Source organism: Tubulanus polymorphus, chromosome 5 (assembly GCF_964204645.1).
Source record: "Tubulanus polymorphus chromosome 5, tnTubPoly1.2, whole genome shotgun sequence".
In the NCBI taxonomy this organism is placed as follows: domain Eukaryota; kingdom Metazoa; phylum Nemertea; class Palaeonemertea; order Tubulaniformes; family Tubulanidae; genus Tubulanus; species Tubulanus polymorphus.
Window position 1 is genome coordinate 14,035,071 of NC_134029.1, and position 22,825 is coordinate 14,057,895.

Genomic DNA, 22,825 nt, shown 5'->3' on the forward strand with positions numbered 1-22,825 from the left:
GGCCTAATGAGGAGTGTGGTGGGAGAAAACCAATTACGATCGAAAAACAGTTACTTATAACCATATGGTATATTTCCCATCAGGAAACAATACATAGAATGGCTGATCGCTTTGGCGTTACTGATTTTACCATTCTTAAATCTAGAAATCGCGTGTTTAATGTAGTTATGACGCATTTGAAGAAAAAGTTCATAAAATTACCTTTCGATGATTTTGCGAAGAACAAAATAAAAGATGAATTTCTCATGAGCTCTTAATTTCCGAATATACTTGGGGCTTTAGATGGAACACACATCAGCATTATAGCTCCACATGAGCATGCACAGGTGTACGTTAATAGAAAGAAATATCATTCAATTGTTTTGCAAGGCGTTTGTACTGCTAATTTATCATTTACCGTATTTTCCGGCCAATAAGCCGATTTTCTAGCCTCAGATTTTTACCCAAAATATCGTGATCGGCTTATTGGGCGGATACGATCTGACATAAAAAATCACTTCCTGATCTATGCCACTCTAATGCTCTCAATGATCGTCAAAATCAAGAAAAGTGGTCGATATTTATTTGAGGTCATTATTTACTACCAATTATAATCTATTTTGAACTATTTTATTTTTACTTTGATTGTTCTATCACCGCACAGCGGCAATGGTATACATTTATATAACGCGCGAGTTCATCGTACTACCACGTGTCAGTTCATACATTAGTATATATGCAAATCAGCAGTGAGCCGCGTACTGCGTGTATGGCTGCGTGTATAGTAATCAGCTGAGTGAGTCTATATATAGCACAGTCACTCGGCGATGATAGTATACACAGCACTCTCACACATCGGCGGGCGCTACTGTTGGCCTCTTAAATCGTCAATTAGGACGAACTAATTGACAAATCAGTGAATTAAAATCTCTTATGAAGGGCCTCGGCTTATTGGGCGAAGCTTTATGAAATCCATGTATTTTAGGCTAAAAAACTGCCCTCGGCTTATTGGCCGGAAAATACGGTATTCATGTCCTTGCTGGCTGGCAATTCTTTGATTTAATTCTTCTTCAAGTCTTTAAACAGGTCCAAGAAGCCCTTCATAACGGTCATTCTGTCATTATGCATACGTTCCTGTTGGGCCCTAGCAGAATCCTGCCATTCCCTTTGTTCGGTCATGTGCTCATTGAGTACATCTAATACCTGGGAGACGTTCGATTTTCTCTTCTTTGGCGGTGGGGGTGGGACCTTATCTCGCTCAGTCCTCGACTCGCTACTATCTGAGGCACAAGTTTCTTCATCTATGGTTGAACCCGCGACATTATGAGGCTTGATGTTAGGACGTTTAAACACAAATTCCATTTCATTTTCGAATGGGTGTGTCTGGCATTCGTTACCACTTTTTGAATTGTGGTCGCTTACTTTTTTCAAACCTCTCACAAGGGTCTTCCATCTGTTTTCTATTGTGCGCAAGTAAATTTATAACCTTTTGCCAACATCAATTGTGCTATTTTTTCCCACAGGGCCTTTTTTTTCTTGATTTTTGGTTCCCATTCTCGATATATGTTAATCAGAAGAAGCGACTCTCCTCTTTTCCATGTAGCAGTATCATCTGAAATGGAATAAGAAATTTATTAAAATCGCTGTAAGATCAAGAAGTCGGATATGGAAGGGTCAGGGAGAGAAGCAAAGCCTAGATAGGCCTACATACCACAACCAGCACTGTTATTATCATTAGAACATGTAGGCTTATTGTCAATTGGAACCTGGTCATCTTCAGATACATTACTGCTCATGCCAGACCGTGCTGGTCCTTCAGATTCTTCTTGTTGGAACTGTAATTCCATTTCCGGCTTTGTTCCTTGTTGTCGTTGAGGAGGCGCTGCAATTGTAGCTGGTTTGGCTTGTGATTTTGATTGAAGTTGAGCACGTGAGGCAACTGTGTAATGAAAGAAAAGAAGATTTATAATGAAAGTAATGTAATACATACTTGACGACAGCATTGCCATTAATTAATTAATCAATGGCATTATTGAGAGATCCTAAGCCTTGTTTTTGAAAAGCAGATTGATAAACACTACATGACAATTTTCAAAGACTTAATACGTGCAGAATGGTTGTCTTATATAAGGACTCACCATAACATTTATGTTTTTTTATCAGATCGACAAAAACAAACATTTTTCCGCAAATTGAACACTTATAAAAAGTCAACGTGGGCGCCGAATCCTTTTTATCCGCCATTTTGCTAGTAATGCCATCTAGCGGTACACCTATCACACCGTTGATTTTCTCGGGGTAGCAGTGGAGAGTTCGGAGTAGTGCTCCCGCCTACTTGATTCACTAGTGTATTACTTGGTGTACTCCGGGTAACGAATCAAGCACCCTGACTGATTTATTGATTTTTGTGTCTGACTAGCCACATCGGGTTCAATCTTTGACTCTAGTTACATATCACTGAACATTTTATTGATTTAACAGTATTTGCTTCGGCAATATTGTATATATTTGTGCTAAATGTGTACATTTGATGAAGATGATTCTGTGACGGTGTAGCATGCCCACTTCTTGGTGAACTTCTGTGGTTATTTTTATGGGGAATATACCAGTTTTTAGTTGATGATACACCATAAATTGATCATGCACAATGTCAGCTATTATACCAGAGTTGAATGAGATAATCTGTGGACACGATCTCAAATCAGCCTCATATTATAATATTTGTTAGAATAACTCATTATAAAGCAAAACATGCGCAAATATTGTGTTTGGATACATTATTGTTCTTGTATTATGCAAAAGACTTCCGGGGACGGAATGGTACACACTAAAATGAAATCTGTCTAATGTACGTTTCCCATTCATTTTCAAATAAAATGTTTTTGAAAAAATAAAACAATCTTCCTACCTACCTATCCTTAAACAGGTAAAATTGCTCAAATATTTTATATAGGCCTATATCATTATATCAATAACTGTCTTTGTAATGACAAATGATATGTTATTATCAGGCCTAGAATTTTTTGCTATGGCTGTTATTCATCTTCTTTTAAGAGGTATTCACTGATGTGAAGTTTGAAACTGGAATGGTCGGATAGAGCATAAAACTTAAACCTCCAATGAATTACTAGTGAAAAGTTTCTCACTCATGCCCATCTTAAGCTTAGAATAAGGCCAGAAAACAAGCATAACTTAAGACAGTATTGAATTCTATAGATTTCAGCACAAGTGGTGACATATGTATATTTGTTATAATTGATACGGTTAGTTAGAGGTGGGACTTGTTTCTTTACCCAAACTGGAACTTCCGATTATCTGACAAAGTATCAAGGTCCATGCATGGACATTGACCTCTTGTTACCATTCAAATCACTTGACAAGAATTTTTAACTCTCTAGATATGTATCCTTTCCGGTCCATATGTTTCACGTGTTCTACAATTGCTTACGGGTACTTTTAATCATACTTCTCATTAATTTTAGATGCTGGATCTGATATATCTGCTCAGTCAAGTAAAGAACTAGTGAAACAGAGTTATCTGAAATCTACTTCAAGGATCGGTATTCCTAAAAACGCAAGCCAAACTATTGGTTGTGGAGGCTTGTTGCAAAAATATTTCGATATCCCTGGTAGTACTAGCAGCATGGATGAATACTCTTTGTGTAAGTCATAGTTTGATTATTCCAGATATTTTAGCTATTATTAGGCTACGGCTAGCCTATTACAAATATGTTATACAAACGGAGCGAATCTAAATGACATGGTTTCCAGAGGAATGGCCCTTTGACTGTGCAATTGAGTATCATAGGGCGCTCAATTTTGGACGTCGTTAAGATGTATGTGCTTTTTGGCGAAAATCTGAACACAAAAATATTGGTTTTAAAAAGCCAATCAGAAAGCAAAGACTCTGCTGGAACTACTAATTCAATCAAATTTTGTTCTGCAATATAAATATCAAATCCAATTAACTTTTACTTTATTGAACAAATAAAACATCAAATCCAATTTAATTTGGTTTTATTGAACATATTTAAAAATCCAATTTGATTCTATTCCGCATTCAAATCAATAAAACCAAGGGAAAAGATTGATCTATTTGTTCTTGCCAGCTCCCTGTCTGTGCTACTTATGAAAACAAGGTTTTACTGTGTAAATTATAGGTAGGACTGTCTAAGCGGGGACATGTCTGAGTGGGGGAGTGTATTTTGACAATGTAACCCAATGAATGCATCATTTGCCATTTATGTAAAGCCGACTGGCTGGCCATAGTGCCCCTCGGAGCTCTTGTTTTTATTACCTTCATGACGTAATCATGAAGGTTATAAGATGGTAGCGAGTCGGTGACGTCATTTTCGTGTCGCCACTTATAACTTGTTGGTGGGAGTTCAGAAGAAGATTTGTCAAACAAGTAAATACTTAAATCTTATTAATGCAGAGTGTGAAATATTGTTTTTAGCCCACTTGGGACTTTAGTCCCAGCGGGCTCTTGCGTTCACTTTTCGTCCGTCCGTCCGTCGGTCGCCTTCCGTAGACGGAATCCAGTTATTTTGAAGAGTTTTGAAGACGCTTCTAGGTAATGTCTTGATATTTGCTTTATACATGTATCTTCCCTAGACACATCTTCAGCCCAAAAAGTGGCCCTGTCAGAATCAAGACGGCCGACTGGCACTCATTGTTGTTCGTCAAAATCACCACTTTTTACACTTTTTGAACTTTTTGAGGGAAATTTTGAAGACGCTTAAATCAATTACCTTGATCTTTCGTATATATTTGAATCCCCTAAGGGCCCATCACCATCAGAAAAATTGGGTCGATCGAAATCAAGATAGCCGTCCTATGACCTTTTTAGTGCCCAAAAATGTCAATTTTGGCCCAAATTCAGGGTCCTGTAGCTTCCTACTGGTTTGCCATTTCTCATTGCAATTTGTGAAGGCTATTCTTTGGAAAGGGATGTTTTATACCTGAGCCAGGTATTTTTGATCGGCCAATTATGACGCAATTGGCGGCCATCTTGGTATCATCAGTACTCATTCGTAGGTGGGAAAAAGTTTTTCCACATTATATTGATACATAAGCATATTTTATTACCACAATCAATTGCAAAGTTGTAGCTCATGACATGTCTATGATTGTGGTGAGTTTTAAGGACATTAGTTATTCTATATGGTCACCAGGGGGCGTTGAATAGTAGAATAACTTAGTATTTCCGTATTAGATTGGTACCAAGGCATATTTTGTTACCATGATCAATTGCAAAGTGGTAGTTTATGACATGTTCTATGATTGTGGTGAGTTTCAAGGTCATTGGGTTTTGCATATGGTCACCGGGGGACATTGAATAGTAGAATTACTTAGTATTTCCATATCGAATTGGTAACGAAGCATATTTTGTTATCACGATCAATTACAAAATCGTAGCTGCTGACATGTTCTATGATTGAAGTGAGTTTCAAGGTCATTGGTTTTTGTATATGGTCACCAGGGGGCATTGAATATTGATATTGTTAGATTGTTGAGCATTGGAAACCACTTCCCAAGTGGGCATGGTGTCCCTGGACCCCTAGTTTAAAATATTTCCCTAAATTATTTGAAAATGCCGATAGTAAGACCGTGGGAAAGTTTTTATCGTTGAATTGGCGAATCACGGCGGCAGAGTGCACCTGTGATAAGGCGGAAATGGCTCCATGTGAAGGCAAAGCTTTTAAATGATTAGACAGTCGGAGGTGGTTTATCAACTTATTTCAATTATAGTGCTGCTATTTTCCCAATCAAATTGCTAGATTTCGATTGTCTCTCATAAGTCAACACTTGTAATTCAAGTGTGATTTTGATGTGTGTAGAGCTAGATGCATCGTGATTAGCGTATTGAATGGCGCCGCCATGTTTAAGCTGTGCGTCGATCGTTGAATAGTGGAAGTATGGGGTTGAATTATCTTGATTGTATCCATACAAAGTTTATTAAAGGTTAGTGTCAACAAATGGTCCATTACAGTCCCTCTAATTTATGTGGAGAGACGCTCTTAACTGGCAAAACGTAGTCTGTTTCGTGTTATCTTTAGTCCCAGCGGGCTATTGCGTTCACTTTTCGTCCGTCGTCCGTCCGTCCGTAGACGGAATCCAGTTATTTTGGTATGTTTTGAAGACGCTTCAAGGTAATGTCTTGATATTTGGTTTATACATGTATCTACCCTAGACACATCTTCAGCCCAAAACCTGCCCCTGCAAGATTCAAGATGGCCGACTGGCAGCCATTGTTGTTCGCCAAAATAAGCACTTTTTACACATTTTCGAAGTTTTCGAGGGAAATTTTGAAGACGCTTTGATCAATTACCTTGATCTTTAGTTTGTATTTGAATCTACCAAGGGCCCATCAGCATAATAAAAATTGGGTCGATCTGACTCAAGATGGCCATCCTATGACCTTTTTAGTGCCTAAAAATGTCAATTTTGGCCAGTTTCTAGGTCCTGTAGCTTCCTACTGGTTTGCTATTTCTCATTGCAATTTGTGATGGGTATTCTTTGGAAAGGGATGTTTTATTCCTGGGACAAGTATTTTTGATCAGCCAATTATGACGCAATTGGCATATTTTGTTACTTTACAAAGTTGTAGTTCATGACAACGTCTATGATTGTGGTGAGTTTCTAAGGACATTAGTTATTCCATATAATCACCAGGGGGCGTTGAATAGTAGAATAGCTTAGTATTTCCTTATTAGATTGGTACCTAGGCATATTTTGTTACCATGATCAATTGCAAAGTTGTGTTTCATGACATGTACTTCGATTGTGGTGAGTTTTAAGGTCATTGGGTTTTGCATATGGTCACCAGGGGGCGTTGAATAGTAGAATAACTTAGTATTTCCATATTAAATTGGTATTTCCATATTAAATTGCTAACGAGGCATATTTTGTTATCACAATCGATTACAAAATCATAGCTGCTGACATGTTCTATGATTGTGGTGGGTTTCAAGGTCATTGGTTTTGTATATGGTCACTAGGGGGCGTTATGTATTGAAATTGTCAGATTGTTGAGCATTTAAAACCATTTCCATAGTGGCCATGGTGTCCCTGGACTCCTAGTTATAGTAATTAAAGAATGCAAAATTAATTTCTTGACCACTAAACCAATAAATAGGTTATAATTGATAAAAAATAAGAATATAGCTGCAAGCAGCGATAATGGGTCTATGACATCACCAACGGCACTGCGTCACTTTGTGATGTACAAGGAAGGGACTTCCAATTTGTAATGTATGTGCTGTATAAACTGACTTTAGACCCTTTAATATCGACAACAACAATTTATCACCGACGCTGACATTTTCTGACGCTAACTAGTATGACCCGCCTTATGGACTGGACCAATTCAATTAGCAAAAATATATTTCGTAATTTGTTTTTCTTTATGGTGCACAAAGTTGAAAGCCGTGGGCTTCACATTTTTTGGGAAATTAAAAAAGTGTCAGAAATTTGATTTATTTGGGCACGTTTTTTCATGCAGCATCTTTAACTGTCCAAAACTTACTTTATCTTGGCTTCCTCCTCTGTTCCATTCATAATTCCTTCCTCAGAAATACGTTCAGGATATGTCATTTTTCAGAATATACAACAAGATGAATATCGTTGTTTCGAAAATCTTTCTGAGCTATTTCACAATGATACATTCATGGATACAAACTGAAAGAGGATAGCATTCATCATATTTAGAACAAATTATACCATTATAATTATATTGACAGAGTTTGGTACCCTACATCTGCCATATTATAGTGTGCAACTTTTAAGTCATTACTTTTTAAAGAAAAATATTTCACCAAAAGAACATCGGACGGAAATGGTACACGATGTAATGAAGTATGCCATATTCAATTATTGACAAAATCAATAGTATACCATCAATGACTGGGTCCATCCCAATCAGTTACCCTTTTCTTTTTATTTATTCTTTTTTAGCCAAAAGACAAGAACCTAATGTTATTTCAGGTTTTGAAGAAGATATATCATCTCAATGTGTTCCAGGTACCATTGGCTCAAGCTCACCTCAAGTAAGTAATTCACTTCATATCCATCGTCAGTGTGAGTCTGTACGTATAAGTAACCAAGGCAACCAAATTAATGGTTGTCGACAGATAGATGTGACTGACACAAAAAAATCATTGATCAAAGATATTAACGCTTGCAATAAGAATAATACAGCTGACATCAAGCAGGAATTTTTTGAACTGATGGATCCAAGAGTGCCTGATGAAGTACTTCTATCACCGAAAATGGAAGATGGGGATGATGATTCCTGTAATTTTGAAGTCATTACTGTTGAGGAAATGGAATATGAGGAAAATTCGAAAGTAGTACCAGAGCCAATTGCTGGTGATGAAATTTTGGGGACTTCTCATGAAGTGCTGTTCGAAAAAGCTGACTACGACGAAAAGAGTGGTTTCGTCCAATTGAATAATTTGCAGAAATCCCAGTATGATGCTGATGTTTCTGGTGATGCTGCGCTGAGATCAGAAATCGCTACTTTAGCATTTGGAAAAAAGTATAAAAAGAGAAGAGAAACTGTACCAGTGACATCAGATTCAGGCGATCCTTATTTGGCTGATTCAGAAGGTGGTTATGAAAGTCCGGGTGAGATGCTGTGTCAGTCTGAACGCGATACAGTCACACAGCCAGCTTCAAGGGAGTTACATAACGATGGTCAAACTGGTAGTAAAGTGCACTTTCATGATGAAATTCAAACATTTACTTATCCTACATCAAAGATTCAAAATATTGAGCCTCCTATGATATCACCTGCTATATCAAGTAGATTTGCAGAAGGTTATTGTGATTTCAATTCACTTCTGAAAAAGAAAAACAATGAAACTGATGATCCTAAAACTGATTCATTTAAAACTGGAGAGGAAACATATTTCTGTGATAGAAAGTCTCCAGATAAGCCTGTGCACATGATTTTAAAAGATAAGCCAGAAAAATCTGAAGTTAGTAATTTTGAAGAGGAAAATTTATTTCCTGTTAGGCCTACTGCTTCTCAACTTTTAGACAAAGTTTTGCAGATAGATTGCACATTGAGATTGAATCAATATGATAAACTATCTTATTCTGAAGTGAAAGGTATAAAACAGGTAGAGCCTGAAAAAAATTCAGAGAATTTGGATGTTACGAGAAAGGCGTCGGTATTATTAGGCAAGGTTTTGGCGAGAGATATGAAAGAAAAGAAGAAACTTAAACAGAAAGATTTATTCGATGAACCAGTATCAGCAATGCCATCTGCTTTGAATGAAAAAGTTGAACACAGAGGAAAGAGTTCATTAAATGACTATATAATGAGATTCGATTCAGGTGGAACTGCTGTAGGTGAAAATTGTGGTTATTCAGCAGATATATACTCACTGCTCACTGAGGCTGTTCCATCCTCATACAGATTATTGCCTCCATCTGAACAAGATGCACCAGATTCTGAACATATACCTGATGATGCCAGTTCTGATGTAGCAGGATTAACTTTATCAGGATTCTTAGAGCATATATTGCATAATGAAAAACAAGATGCTCTTAATGCAAGAATAAGAGAAATTATTGGTAGTCCTCTATTTCCTCAGATCAGTTCTGCATTCAATGAGTATTTAGTTTCAGAATATTATACTAAAAGGCGTAACAGTGAGCCGGTGGTCTCTCTTAGAGTGAGTAAGAGTAACAATGAGGATTCTATTTTGTTTTATTCATGTGAACCACTAGTCAAACTGCCCGAGATGAAAATAGAACCTCAAGATTCAACTGATCCAATGGTATTACAGCAGTTTCCTGAGAAGGAAATGACAGTTGAATCTGTTCAAATACAATCTTCATCCATACTCACAGACATGCTATCAAGTATCAACAATTTGAAAATTGAAGATAATTCAAAAAAAGATAATTTGATGCTTCATGTTGTTGATTCATATTTGAAATACAACAAGCCTGAATCTAAGGAAGAAAAGGAAGATCTAACAAAACTAACCACATGCGAGACAGCTGCCCAGTGTGATAGTATTTACCTTCATTCAGCTTCTGAATCGTTCGATACTAGTACTAATACTGATAGTTTAACTATGAATCTAGATGAATCCACATCTATTGTTCCAGTGATGAATGATACCCAGAGTAGTACTAGTTCATTAGTTCGTACAATGTCACAAGGTACATCTGCTTTGTCATTACCTTGTACTCGGAACATCATGGTTGGTACTGATTCTCAGTTCACCGGTGATGCAACTGAAATAAATCCAGTTGAAAATCAACATATGCTCACAAAAACAGATCCCAGAGTTGATGAAGTTCTGACGATAAGGAAGTATAATCATCAAGACAGAAATGAAACAGTTTGGGATTTTGGATTGTCAACCAATAATTCAGATACTAAAAATGGACACAATATTGAGAACAAAGCAACTTATATTGTGCTGAAATCTGATGACAAAACTTGTGATACTATATTCAAATCTTTTGATACAATGAATGTTGCCAACCCAGAACAATCTGATGAAAACATTAGTAAATGCCAGAATAAGCTATCACCTGAAGAAACTCAAATGAAGTCCAGTTATCACAAAAGTGGGAATCAACAAAATACAAGTATTGAAGTCACCGGAACAGACATAATGTGCAAAATTGGAACCAGTAATAATGAGACTATATTTGTTGATATCAGTGGTGACAATCATATGACATCAGTATGTGATTGCTTGATTAGAAATTCACATGTAATGTGTGAATGCCAGCTGAACACAGAATCTGAGTTGACTATATCTGCACCCGTCCAATCTGCAATTATTGATAAACTAACACATTCATTGCATGATGAAAACGTATGTGAGGTATGGTTTTAGTTGATGTGAGGTATGGTTTTAGTTGAGTTGGATTTAAATGCATTGAAATTGATTATACTTTTGAAATTATGTTTCTTTTCTTGGTTGCAAATTATCGCATGATTGACAAATCGTATTCCTTTAAATATACATCACCAGAACCACACTTCCTGCCACTCAGCTGACCCATGGCTACATTTTTTTGACAGGCCCTCTGGGGGTGGGGCAGTCTTGAATTTCTTGTTGGCTGCCTACAATTCTTGATGGATTTTCACAAAACTTAGTTTGAGGTTTGGGAAGGTGAGATGTAATCGATGATCAATTAAAAGGTATATGCCAATATTCTGAATAGAATATTGTTTAAAGTTTATTGTCAAATATGATTTTTTCACAAATATGAAATATGCCACTGGTGCGAATTTTATTTTAGCCATTACTGTAAATTTCAGCACCTGCTCACTGATATTGTTAGCAACTTACGTCACCTCTGACAGACGCTCACAGTTTCCAGTCCTTTCATTATACATTATATTTTCAGGTTGTTGGTTTACCTTTGTCAGCTATATGAAGTTGGCATTGAGCCAATTCATGTAAAATCGTGTTAGGTTTTTTTCATGTGAGCATTTGTTTCATTGGTTCTCGGCTTAAACGACGTATAATCGATGTGATTGAAGACATGGCAAACCTCCGTCGATGACATAGACAACTTTGTTAAAATTCTACGAAAAACTGTTTTTGGCGAGAAAATTCTTAGCTCTTGCGTAAAAAACTGCAATGACCTCGATTGGGGGGTGTCCTCTCTACAAACTTATGTGATGGCTGTTTTTGGGATATACGGGGAATTCCGGCGCTACTAATATGATTATGGGATAGCCATAGAACGGCGAAAGTTTAATTGAACTAGGTGCCGAATATGTGCGAATTTCAAATGCTCATTGCTGGTGAGAATGTAATTATTTTACATATTCGCCTAAGGTATTGTTTCATTTTAATACCCGGTGAATTTTTTGATTGACATTGTAGTATAAGCGAACATTCACTTACACTAGGCCCCCACGTGGGCGCGTAGTGCTAATCATCTGACTGTTGCACACACAAACACACAAGCTCGTACAGTATACACTACTATATGATACTGTATGCTGCTTGGCGCGTGCACGTTTGACACGAAAATAGGCTTTATAATCATAGCAGAAGATGAGCGCTGTGTTCTCTGTTTGATAGAATTTGTAATGAATTGTTATTTCTTATGACCTGAAAATACTAAGCAGTAAACTATAGGTATAGGTCGAGGTCTGAATATTGTACCAGGATTTAAAACGATCTAATACGCCGATTTATTACTGTACCGGTATTTTAGCTTCCGCGGTCATACATTGGAAATATTCAGCCACCCTCTGATATGTGACATCATATGAATTTTATTTGAATATTTTTTGATATTGTGAAAAACATTTTTATGTCCCCGGCTCAACTTTAGTTGAGAGGGGCATATAGATTTACCACTGTCTGAGTACGCCGCCGCCGCCGCCGCAAGTGACGTTGACAGCCTAGAGGCCGCAATTGTTGACCGAATGTTTTTAAACTTGGTACACAAGTAGGTTATCACTACTGTGGCCAGAACCCCATTTAAAATTGAGCCAATTCAATTCAAATTATGGCCACCAGAGGGCCGACGTGAAAAACGACGTTAACAGCCTAGAGGCCGCAATTGTCGACCGATTCATTTCTAACCTGGTACACAAGTAGGATATAATTTTGGCCAAAACCCTGTTTAAAATGGCGTCGATATGATTTAAATTATGGCCACCAGGGGCCAACATGAAAAATGACGTTAACAGCCTAGAGGCCACAATTGTCGAGCGATTCATTTCTAACCTGGTACACAAGTAGGATATCATTTTGGCCAGAACCCTCTTTAAAATTGGTTCAATTGGATTCAAATTATGACTACCAGGGGGCCGACATGTAAAACGAAGTTAACAGCCTAAAGGCCGCAATTGTTGACCGAATCATTTCTAACCTGGTACACAAGTAGGATATCATTTTGGCCAGAACCCTCTTTAAAATTGGTTCAATTGGATTCAAATTATTGCCACCAGGGGGCCGACATGTAAAACGACGTTAACAGCCTAGAGGCCGCAATTGCAAACCGCTTTATTTCAAACTTGGTACGCAAGTAGGATATCACTTGGGCCAGAATCCCATTTGATATTGGGTTGATTCGATTCAAATTTTTGCCACCAGGGGCCGACATGAGCATAGAGCAACAGCATAAAGGCTGCAATTGGTGACCGATTCATTTCAAACTTGGTACACAAGTAGAATATCTCTTCGGCCAAAGCCGTATTTAAAATTGGTTTGATTCAATTCAAATTATTGCCACCAGGGGCCGACATGAAGAACGACGTTAACAGCCTATAATGTTTACTAATCCTGGCTAGAAATAGGTGTAGCCACATCCTTGTTTTAGCCCACTTCTGACTTAAGTCACTTTCGTCCATTTGTTTCTCAGTCTGTAGACAGAATCCAGTTATTTTGGGAAGTTTTGAAAGCGCTTCAATAATGTCTTTGTATTGGGTTTATGCAGCTATCTACCCTAGACTTATCGACAGCCCAAAAGCTTGCCTGATTAGATTCAAAATGCATGACTGGTAGCCATTGTTTTTCGCTATGATCAGCACTTTCTACACATTTAGCATTTGTTGACGTCTATGACGTCATGCCAATGCTAGTAAAATGGATCGAAAGTCGTAGTCGAAAAAAGCGCTGACTCTTCTAATTTTCATAGTAACTTCAAATTGTAAATCTGTTTCCGTAAAACATTAGACATAGCTAAATATGACTCAAAATAATGTTTCAATTATTCCCTACAAGATAGCGTTGGCGGATTTCTGATTAATTAGCCCAAACGTTATTCTATCGCATTTTTCTCATTAGTTATGTGGTAGATGAGAGTAGGGTTAAGCAATCGCGTAGTGATATGTCCGCATTGATAGTGGCAGTAAAGAATGGGGAATGGCCTCTTTTGAATAGAAAAACATACATTTATTTGACCCCAGTATCATAGTCTTTAAAGATAACTGTTATTCCTCTTATCAGAAGCAATGAGATTAATTGGGATTAATTCTCAGCGGCAGAATACATGCGGTACAGCCTAGAAGAAACTTAACTCCTTTTTCGTTCGCGTTTAGTTTTATATCGTTCAAACCGTTTTCTGTAATTTGTTTTCGTTTAGTTGCGACCACGTTCGACTCGCCCTAGGGATGAATATCCATTTCAGAATTACGCGTTTCCCTGCACACTTATGGGTGCAATGAAACTTCAAACGCTCTTATTAGGCGTTTATAATGTATTTTATGCGTGTATTTTACCATGTAGTCAGCCAAATGCAAGAAGTTGCACACAAAACAAAGGGAGCTGCTATTAAGACGTTCGTGCATTCGATGTGCGTGCGCCAGTCGTGTTGAACTTGAACCGCAGTAGTAACTAGTTTGATTCACGTTTCTATTTCGTTTTTTCAAAAACGCAAAACGAAAACTCTACGATCTCCGATGAACGCCGGACACGTTATGAGTTATGTTACTTCTAGACTGTACTGTATTTCTAGAGCAGTGGAATGGTTGACCTACTCCTGACTGAAACCCGTATAGGTAAGCTATGTTATCGCGCAGAAACGCCTTTACTATACTTATAACCATTTCATGGTGACACGAAACATCATGCGGTAAACAGTACCACCCATCCATGATACGATATCACCAATAAAGATTATTTTATTCAATTTGAGTTGTTCATTGGAGGAAAATATCATTGTTAAGTACGCCAAGAATAACCATGTTGTCTCATCAATCAGTTGACTGACAATTTGTTGTAAAATTCCAGCGGTTTGGCTATAGTCTAAGATAAGTTTTCACTTTAAGATGCCCTGCCCTCCTCCTGCGCACTCACGAGGTGATAGCAGCCCCTTACACACTCTGCAGATAGATTAACTTTGTAATGCTGTAGAGGTCCTTCTCAGCATGACCGATGTCCTCCGATGACAGCGACAGACAAAGAACAACTACAACACACGATGACCAGACATCGTACCAACTTTATTATCGAAAGCGTCGACCACGCACGCCATGTACCCGGAAGTACTCAACATCAATACAATTTTATTACAATTGACCTATTACAACGATAGATGGCGCTTGTATGTAATCAAGCCCACTACAATGCGCGCCGGGAAAAATAGCTTATCATTTCCATGTGTTGAACACCACAACAGTGATTAAATTTACACGTTGTTTGTCATAAATTGCAATATCGCGATGGTTATTTGCCGCTACGATACTCCCCAATGACTACACGTAGCCTTCAAAAACTTCGAAACAAACTGGGAACCGTTGTCAGTTAACAACCGTGATGGTGGACCGAACCTGGTAAACACATCCCTCACGAGACATATGGCTACTTCTTTCCCAGTTGCTCTTTTTAAAGGGAAAAACTCGACCCACTTAGAGAAATGATCTCGTACAACTAAAATATATTTATGACCTGAATATGACTCAGGCAAGGGACCGACGAGATCAGCCGCCACCAATTCCCAGGGCGAGTTTGAAACTACAGACTCCATAGACCCAGCAGGTTTTCTATACTGAGGCTTAATTTTTTGACAAACCTCGCAGCCTCTGACATAATTACGTATATCTTTTCCTACACCGATCCAATAGAAAAACTTGAGAACTCTCAACATTGTCTTTTTTCTACCGAAATGACCAGCCGTGGGGCAATCATATATCTCCCTCACTACATGATACCTCAAAATATCAGGTACTACAACTTATCTACCTGACTCCGTTATTCTATAAAGATATTGCTCAAAAACACAGTTTTTGGAAAAATTCTTCAGCTTAGGAGATGCATGGTCGCCCTCACCATCTTGCAAATACTTTATGACCGAGCCCAAAAAAGGATCATCCAGTTGTAGCTGGACTAACTGATCCATTCCAGGAATTGGAAGATCAATAATAGGAAGTGGGACCCGATCCAGAGGATCAGCATCTCGTTTCTCGAGAAGACAATTCTTGCAATTAAAATCTAAATTCTCGGCCTCCTCTGGATCGATTCCCACACAAACATCATGATACCAATATTTACAAACATCGCACTGGATCCAATCTATCAAATCACCGGTAGGTTTAATACAATTATTGTCCTGACAAATATCATCACCGAATTCTACATTAATAACACCAACCGACAAAACCGGATCGAACCTAGGATCCCTACTTAACGCATCAGGCACGACGTGGAGTTTTCCTTTTCTATACCTTATTTCGAAAAATCGAAATCCTGAACACGCAGTACCCAACAATAAAGCCGGGACGATAAATTAGTCTTTGTAGTGAAAATCCACGTCAACGCCTGATGGTCAGTTACAACAGTAATGTGTCGCCCTTCAACTAGGGGTCGCCACTTTTCTAAGGCCCAAACGACCGCTAATATTTCTCTTTCTGTCGTACTATAGTTGCGCTCGGCAACATTTAATGTTCTACTACTAAAACCGATTGGCTTAAGGACTCCATCTTGAACCTGGTTCAGAGACGCACCCAGACCCACCCCACTCGCATCAGTATGTAATTCAAAATCAGCATCCGGATCCGGATGAGTTAAGCAAGGGGCGGAGCAGATAAGGTCCTTAAGCCTGAGAAATGCACCTTCGCATTCAGTTGACCAACACCAACTAATTTCCTTTCTACGTAACTGAAAAAGCGGTTCAGCTATGGTGGAGCAATTTGGAATAAATTTGGAAAACCAACCCACCATTCCAAGGAAACGATCTAACTGTCGACGATTCGTAGTAGCAGGATAGTCCACGATAGCCTGAACCTTTTCCGGCCCAGCGGAAATACCGATTTCAGATACCCCGTGACCTACATACACTGTATCGGTCACAAAAAATCTACTCTTTTCTAGACTTGCAGTAAGACCTGCCTCTCTCATACATTGTAACACTATTCTTAAATGCTCAAAGTGCTCCTCCCATGTGAGGGAATAAATAATGATGTCGTCAAATTCGACCTCGCAAAATTTTCCGAGGCACCCGTGCTTTCTCAAAACCTTTTCCATGAGGCGCTGGAAGGTGGCAGGTCCATTTTTTACACCAAAAGGTAATACCTTGAATTGATACAGTTTCTCCCCCAAGGAGAAAGCGGTTAACTCTCTGTCTTCTTTCCGTAATGGCACCTGCCAAAATCCAGGCTTCATGTCAAGCTTTGAGAAAACCCGGGCACCGTGCAAACGCAAAAGAATATCGTCGAGCTTTTTCATCGGATTAGCATCCGATTTAGTTTTTGCATTTAATTTTTGGTAGTCGACGCACATACGAAATTTTCCGTTAGGTTTCGGAACCATAACGATCGGACTCCGCCATGGTGATTTAGATTCTTCAATTACGCCGCTGCGTAACATTTCCGGAATCTGTTCTTCCGCTGCTCGACGTTTCGCAGGAGACAGATTATACGGTTTCTGCCTGACCGGGGCGTTGTCGTCCAAAACGATCTCGTGTTGTAAGACACGAGTTCTACCCAGAGAATAGCTAATAACGTCAGGAAATTCGCTCAATATCGCTTCAACGGCCTCGTGGCATTCAACGTCGGTAAACGGCTCAGCATCACGTCCACCGTCAATCCAGCTCTGTAGATAAAGTCTCTGCCAATCAAAACCGGAGTTGACATCGACTCCACGACGACACATTCCACACTCAGCGTCAGGCCACAGCAACCAATGTCGAGCATGACGACACCCGACGGCGAGAAGGTGGAACCTTTAAACCATTGCAGAATGGTTTCGTTACGTTTCACTGGCTTTACGCACAGTTTTTTACACAAATCTTCGGTTACTTACGTTACCGAAGCACCCGAATCCACCAAACCATGCATTGACGAAGTATTAACTTGAAGTTCGATTAATGGCCCTGGATCGGAAAACGACTTGTCCGGAACAAATTCACGCGCGTTCGCTCTTAAGGACGACGGACGATACCCTCCAACGGTAACAAATTTTACCTCTTTGCGAACTGTTTCATCACGACGATTCGGTTCGTGACGATTTCGATCACTACGTTTCGGGCAATCACGACGTTTGTGCCCTAATTCACCGCAGTTGTAGCACGCATCGTTGTAACGATGAGAAACGCTAGGTTGTTTCTCCCAGCTACCCTGACGATCTCGATCTCTCGACGGTTTGTGTTCGAATTTCGAATCGAACCTTTTCCCTTCAATTTCCTTCTCCTCGCGAAGTAATTTCTTTTGAGTCGCGTAATCGTCAGCGAACATAGCAAGTTCACGCGCACTCAATTCATCTCGCTGTGAAAGTTTCATTCGAAGAGTTTCATCTCGAAGATTGGACAAAAACTGGTCGGAAACAAGTCTATCCTGAATTCTGACATATTCCGAATTTTCCAGTAGCGAATCTGACGGCGTCAACCAATATCTGGCATATTCTTCCAATCGCGCAACGAAATCTACGAACGTTTCGGAGTGACTTTTCGTTTCTCTACGGAACTTCGGACGATACGCGGATGGTGTCAGTCGATATCTGACAAATATCGCATCCTTCACAGTTTTGTCGACCTTTCTATCAGCATCGCTTAACGAAAAATACGCCCGCTGCGCCGGACCGGTCAGATACGGTTCCAACACGCTCGTTAAATCGCTCGAGGCAATTCTGTATCTATTCGCCAAATTCTCAAATATACGGAACCAGTGATGTATGTCATCGTTCTCAGACAGTTTAGTCATCTCTTTAATTATAGCAGGAGAATCCGGTGGCTGGCTTCGACTATTAGATACCAGCTTCTGTACAGTCTCCAACAACGCTTCATTATCCTCGCGACGAGACGCCGAAAAATGTTCAAGTAGTCCTTTGAAGATCTTCTCGGTGTCAAGGAGAGACGACGACGGTGTAATAGGAGGGGTCGGTTCCCTCATCGCACTTAAGTCTGACAACGCATCGATCTTCTCTTCCTTCGTTTTCACGACACCGAGATCCAAATGGTTCACCTCACAAAGGGTTGTGAGATAGTCGTTCGTGTAACGACGCAATCCGGAAGCAACTTCTTCCTTCCGTGACATCTTCAACGACGCTGATGTCACCAACCGAACGAAACAACGATTAAAGGGGTAATCATTAAAACGAACCGACGATTATAAGGGTATAACCATCAAATCACGACAAATGTCACCGTTAAAACGAAACAACGATTAAAGGAGTAATCATTAAAACATCACCGTTAAAACGAACCGACGATTATAAGGGTATAACCATCAAATCACGACTAATGTCACCGTTAAAACGAACCAACGATTAAAGGAGTAATCGTTAAAACATCACCGTTAAAACGAACCGACGATTATAAGGGTATAGCCATCAAATCACGACAAATGTCACCGTTAAAACGAACCAACGATTAAAGGAGTAATCGTTAAAACATCACCGTTAAAACGAACCGACGATTATAAGGGAATAACCATCAAATCACGACAAATGTAACCGTTAAAACGAACCAACGATTAAAGGGGTAATCATTAAAACATCACCGTTAAAACGAACCGACGATTATAAGGGTATAACCATCAAATCACGACAAATGTCACCGTTAAAACGAACCAACGATTAAAGGAGTAATCGTTAAAACATCACCGTTAAAACGAACCGACGATTATAAGGGTATAACCATCAAATCACGACAGATGTCACCGTTAAAACGAACCAACGATTAAAGGAGTAATCGTTAAAACATCACCATTAAAACGAACCGACGATTATAAGGGTAAAACCATCAAATCACGACAAATGTCACCGTTAAAACGAACCAACGATTAAAGGAGCATTGTTAACGAAAGGCGTAACCAGTCCACGTGCGACTGGGCTGGTCGTTTCGAAAACGCAAAAAAAAACCATGTCCACTTCGATAATTACCACGTTGGGCGCCAATTTTGTAGAGGTCCTTCTCAGCGTGACCGATGTCCTCCGATGACAGCGACAGACAAAGAACAACTACAACACACGACGACCAGACATCGTACCAACTTTATTATCGAAAGCGTCGACCACGCACGCCATGTACCCGGAAGTACTCAACATCAATACAATTTTATTACAATTGACCTATTACAACGATAGATGGCGCTTGTATGTAATCAAGCCCACTACAATGCGCGCCGGGAAAAATAGCTTATCATTTCCATGTGTTGAACACCACAACAGTGATTAAATTTACACGTTGTTTGTCATAAATTGCAATATCGCGATGGTTATTTGCCGCTACTGTAGTTTTTTGGAATTGAATTGAGTGCCCTCGGTAGCTCAGTGAGATAAGGCGTGATGCTGTTGCATACACTATCAGTGCTAAGTGACTAGTGGGTTAGAGTCCTGCTGGCTGCTTACAGTGTGCGGACAACACTTCAAAAGCGGTCCCGTCGTGAGCTTAAATGAACAATCCAATCTAGGATTAAAAACCAAGGTCCAAACGACGTAAACAAACAAAAAGACAAACAAGCAATCATCAGCCTGCCTCAGTGACACCAACGCCAACATCGCTCTCTGTGCGACATTTTGATGCATATGTTTGTCCGGTGTATCTACCTATCATGCATCAGAGTATTTTGCATTCAGAAAAATTGTTTTGTTTTTGTTTTCTTTATTCAGCAATAGGGCCTAACAGTTCATGCAAAAAAACCAGTCAGTCGGGATTACCCTTGCAGTTGTACGTTGAATACGAATGTGTAGGCGAAAGTGCCGAAATTGTTGTATTAAATGGGTTTTTGTATACAAATCTTGATTGATATAAATCTCTTGGCTGGGACATGATGGAAAACATCAGAACTAGTTTTGTCTTTAACAAAATTACATTAACCCTTACAGTGCGTCTACACCGCAGTGCGGTGTATAAACCAGTGATGGATTTTGCTAGTACACCGCACTGCGGTGTATTGATTTAATTAGTAATTATCTCTCTTGAAAGATGGCAGCACCTGTCAAACATAGTGAAATATTAGTAACTAACGATATACCGCGCCACCGTGTAGACGCACTATAGTGGTATTCTCGTTATTTAACACACTAGGGCCAAATTTTTCAAAAATTTTGAATTGTCTCCAGCACTTTAGGGTATTAACTAGTCAGCACTGCAAGGGTTAATGAGGTTTAACAATACAAATAGCGAAGGCTAAATTGTTCGGCACAGAAAAATGAAATTCATTCAATTCTTAAGTCTTGGGTCCTCCCTATCAACATCGTCATAGAACATTTTCCGGCAGATGTAAAACATTAACCACTTAATACCTTACCACGGTATAATCTACCAATGCGTCAAAGCCTATGGGCCTCTTGTTTTGCTTTTCTTAATGCCCTTTTTGTAAAAAATGTTCAGTATAAATTGACAAAATTTCCTGTTGCTGCAAGTGCCTAGTCTTCTAGGAACCTGCAACCAGATTAGCTCCAATTTCTTATCAACAATTTATGGAACTAATTTGAAAGTTCACTGCAATTGCGAAGAGAACATCATGTGTATCAACAGCATATATACACAAATAGGTCGCAGAACCCCTCAGGTTTGAGCGTAATAAGGTGTATCAATCCGGATTTTTTTATAGTTTTAAGAGACAAAGATAAATTATGAGCTACGAAAAGAACAGTCCATTGGAAACCTCTGACTGTTAGTTCCTATGTATAGGAATGCGAATACTGAAGGGAACTTTATTTTACACATTGAGCCATAATACACAAATGGCAGAATCCGCTTTATCCATATCAGGTTTATATGGTTTTTCAGCTTATACATTCACTGCGTTTAGTCCAAATTCTTCTTTATATATTTCTCTAGTAAAATCATCAGTTAAAGTTATCGGTATTCCTTTGTAATTTTGTGGTCTAAATGTCCCTTTTTAAGGTTTTTTTACCTGGTTGATCAGAATCAAAAGAAGAGCATTCACTAGTTGGTTTACCTTTGTTCGTGATAGTGGAGTTGGCATTGAGCCAATAATGTGTAATCGTGGTACGTTTCTTTATGTGAGCAATTGGTTCATTGTTCTCAGCCTAAAAGACATATTATTGATGCGATTGAAGACATGCCAAACCTCTGTCGCTTCGTTAAAATTGTCTGTAAACTGTTTTTGGTGGGAAAATTCTTAGCTCTTGCATACAAAATTGGAATGACCTTGATTGGGGGCCATCGTGGCTCGTTTGAGAGCGAACGGACTTTAGCCCTCCTGATTCTTTGAATGAAAATCATTTCACTAATTGAATTTAACCACAGAGATACCAGAAATCATATCCATAGTCAAATTTGGTATTTGACCTAGATATTCAAATTGTTGCACCAACACAACAATGGGTTTCAAGGGAATGCACGACCCCCAAAAATTCAAATATTTTTTTTCTTATTCTTGTGTTGTTATCCTATCATTTAATATATGTACTTTTTCAACCATAGTAAATAATTGACATCGAATATTAGTAACTTCCCCAATTTGAATCTTAACTTACCTCCAAAATTTCACACCTTCTCAAACCACCGACATCTTGGATGGTCATACAATCCATAAAAATGCCATCTCCATTTATCAATCCATAAGTAAACTAGAAGTGTTGCTTGTGAGCAGCAAAGGTTTCAAAAAGGTTATGTTTTGTCATTTAGGTATCCTAAGGAGGTTATATTTTATGTGTTGCACTCGTGCAACTTTGGGATCCAGGAAGAAAGACACTCTAAATATTTGGATGGATATATGAAAGCTGTGGGTACTGGAGTGTGTAATGGGTAGTGTAGTGTGATCTGTGTGCATTTGTGGCCAGCACACAGATCACATTGTTCATTGGGGTTTGGTCCAGGACTCGCGAGATTTTCAACAACACGGAAGTAACGTGTAATAAATGATGACTTGAATTGCATGACTACCTACCACCCCTCATTATTGTTGGAAAACTATACGTTCGGCACTGACTAAAAA

At 39.0% G+C, this 22,825-nt stretch overlaps 1 protein-coding gene across 5 annotated transcripts in view; it reads left to right on the plus strand.

The window, feature by feature from the left end:
* The first annotated feature begins 3,495 nt into the window (after positions 1–3,495).
* LOC141905831 (uncharacterized) overlaps positions 3,496–22,825 on the plus strand; it is a 270,857-nt gene continuing 251,527 nt past the window's right edge. For all 5 annotated transcript variants that reach the window (XM_074794884.1, XM_074794885.1, XM_074794888.1 and 2 more), the window contains exons 1-2: positions 3,496–3,641; positions 7,936–8,027. In XM_074794884.1, the coding sequence (XP_074650985.1) occupies positions 3,623–3,641; positions 7,936–8,027 (111 nt within the window). In that variant the 5' untranslated portion in view covers positions 3,496–3,622. The remainder of the gene's footprint in view (positions 3,642–7,935; positions 8,028–22,825) is intronic.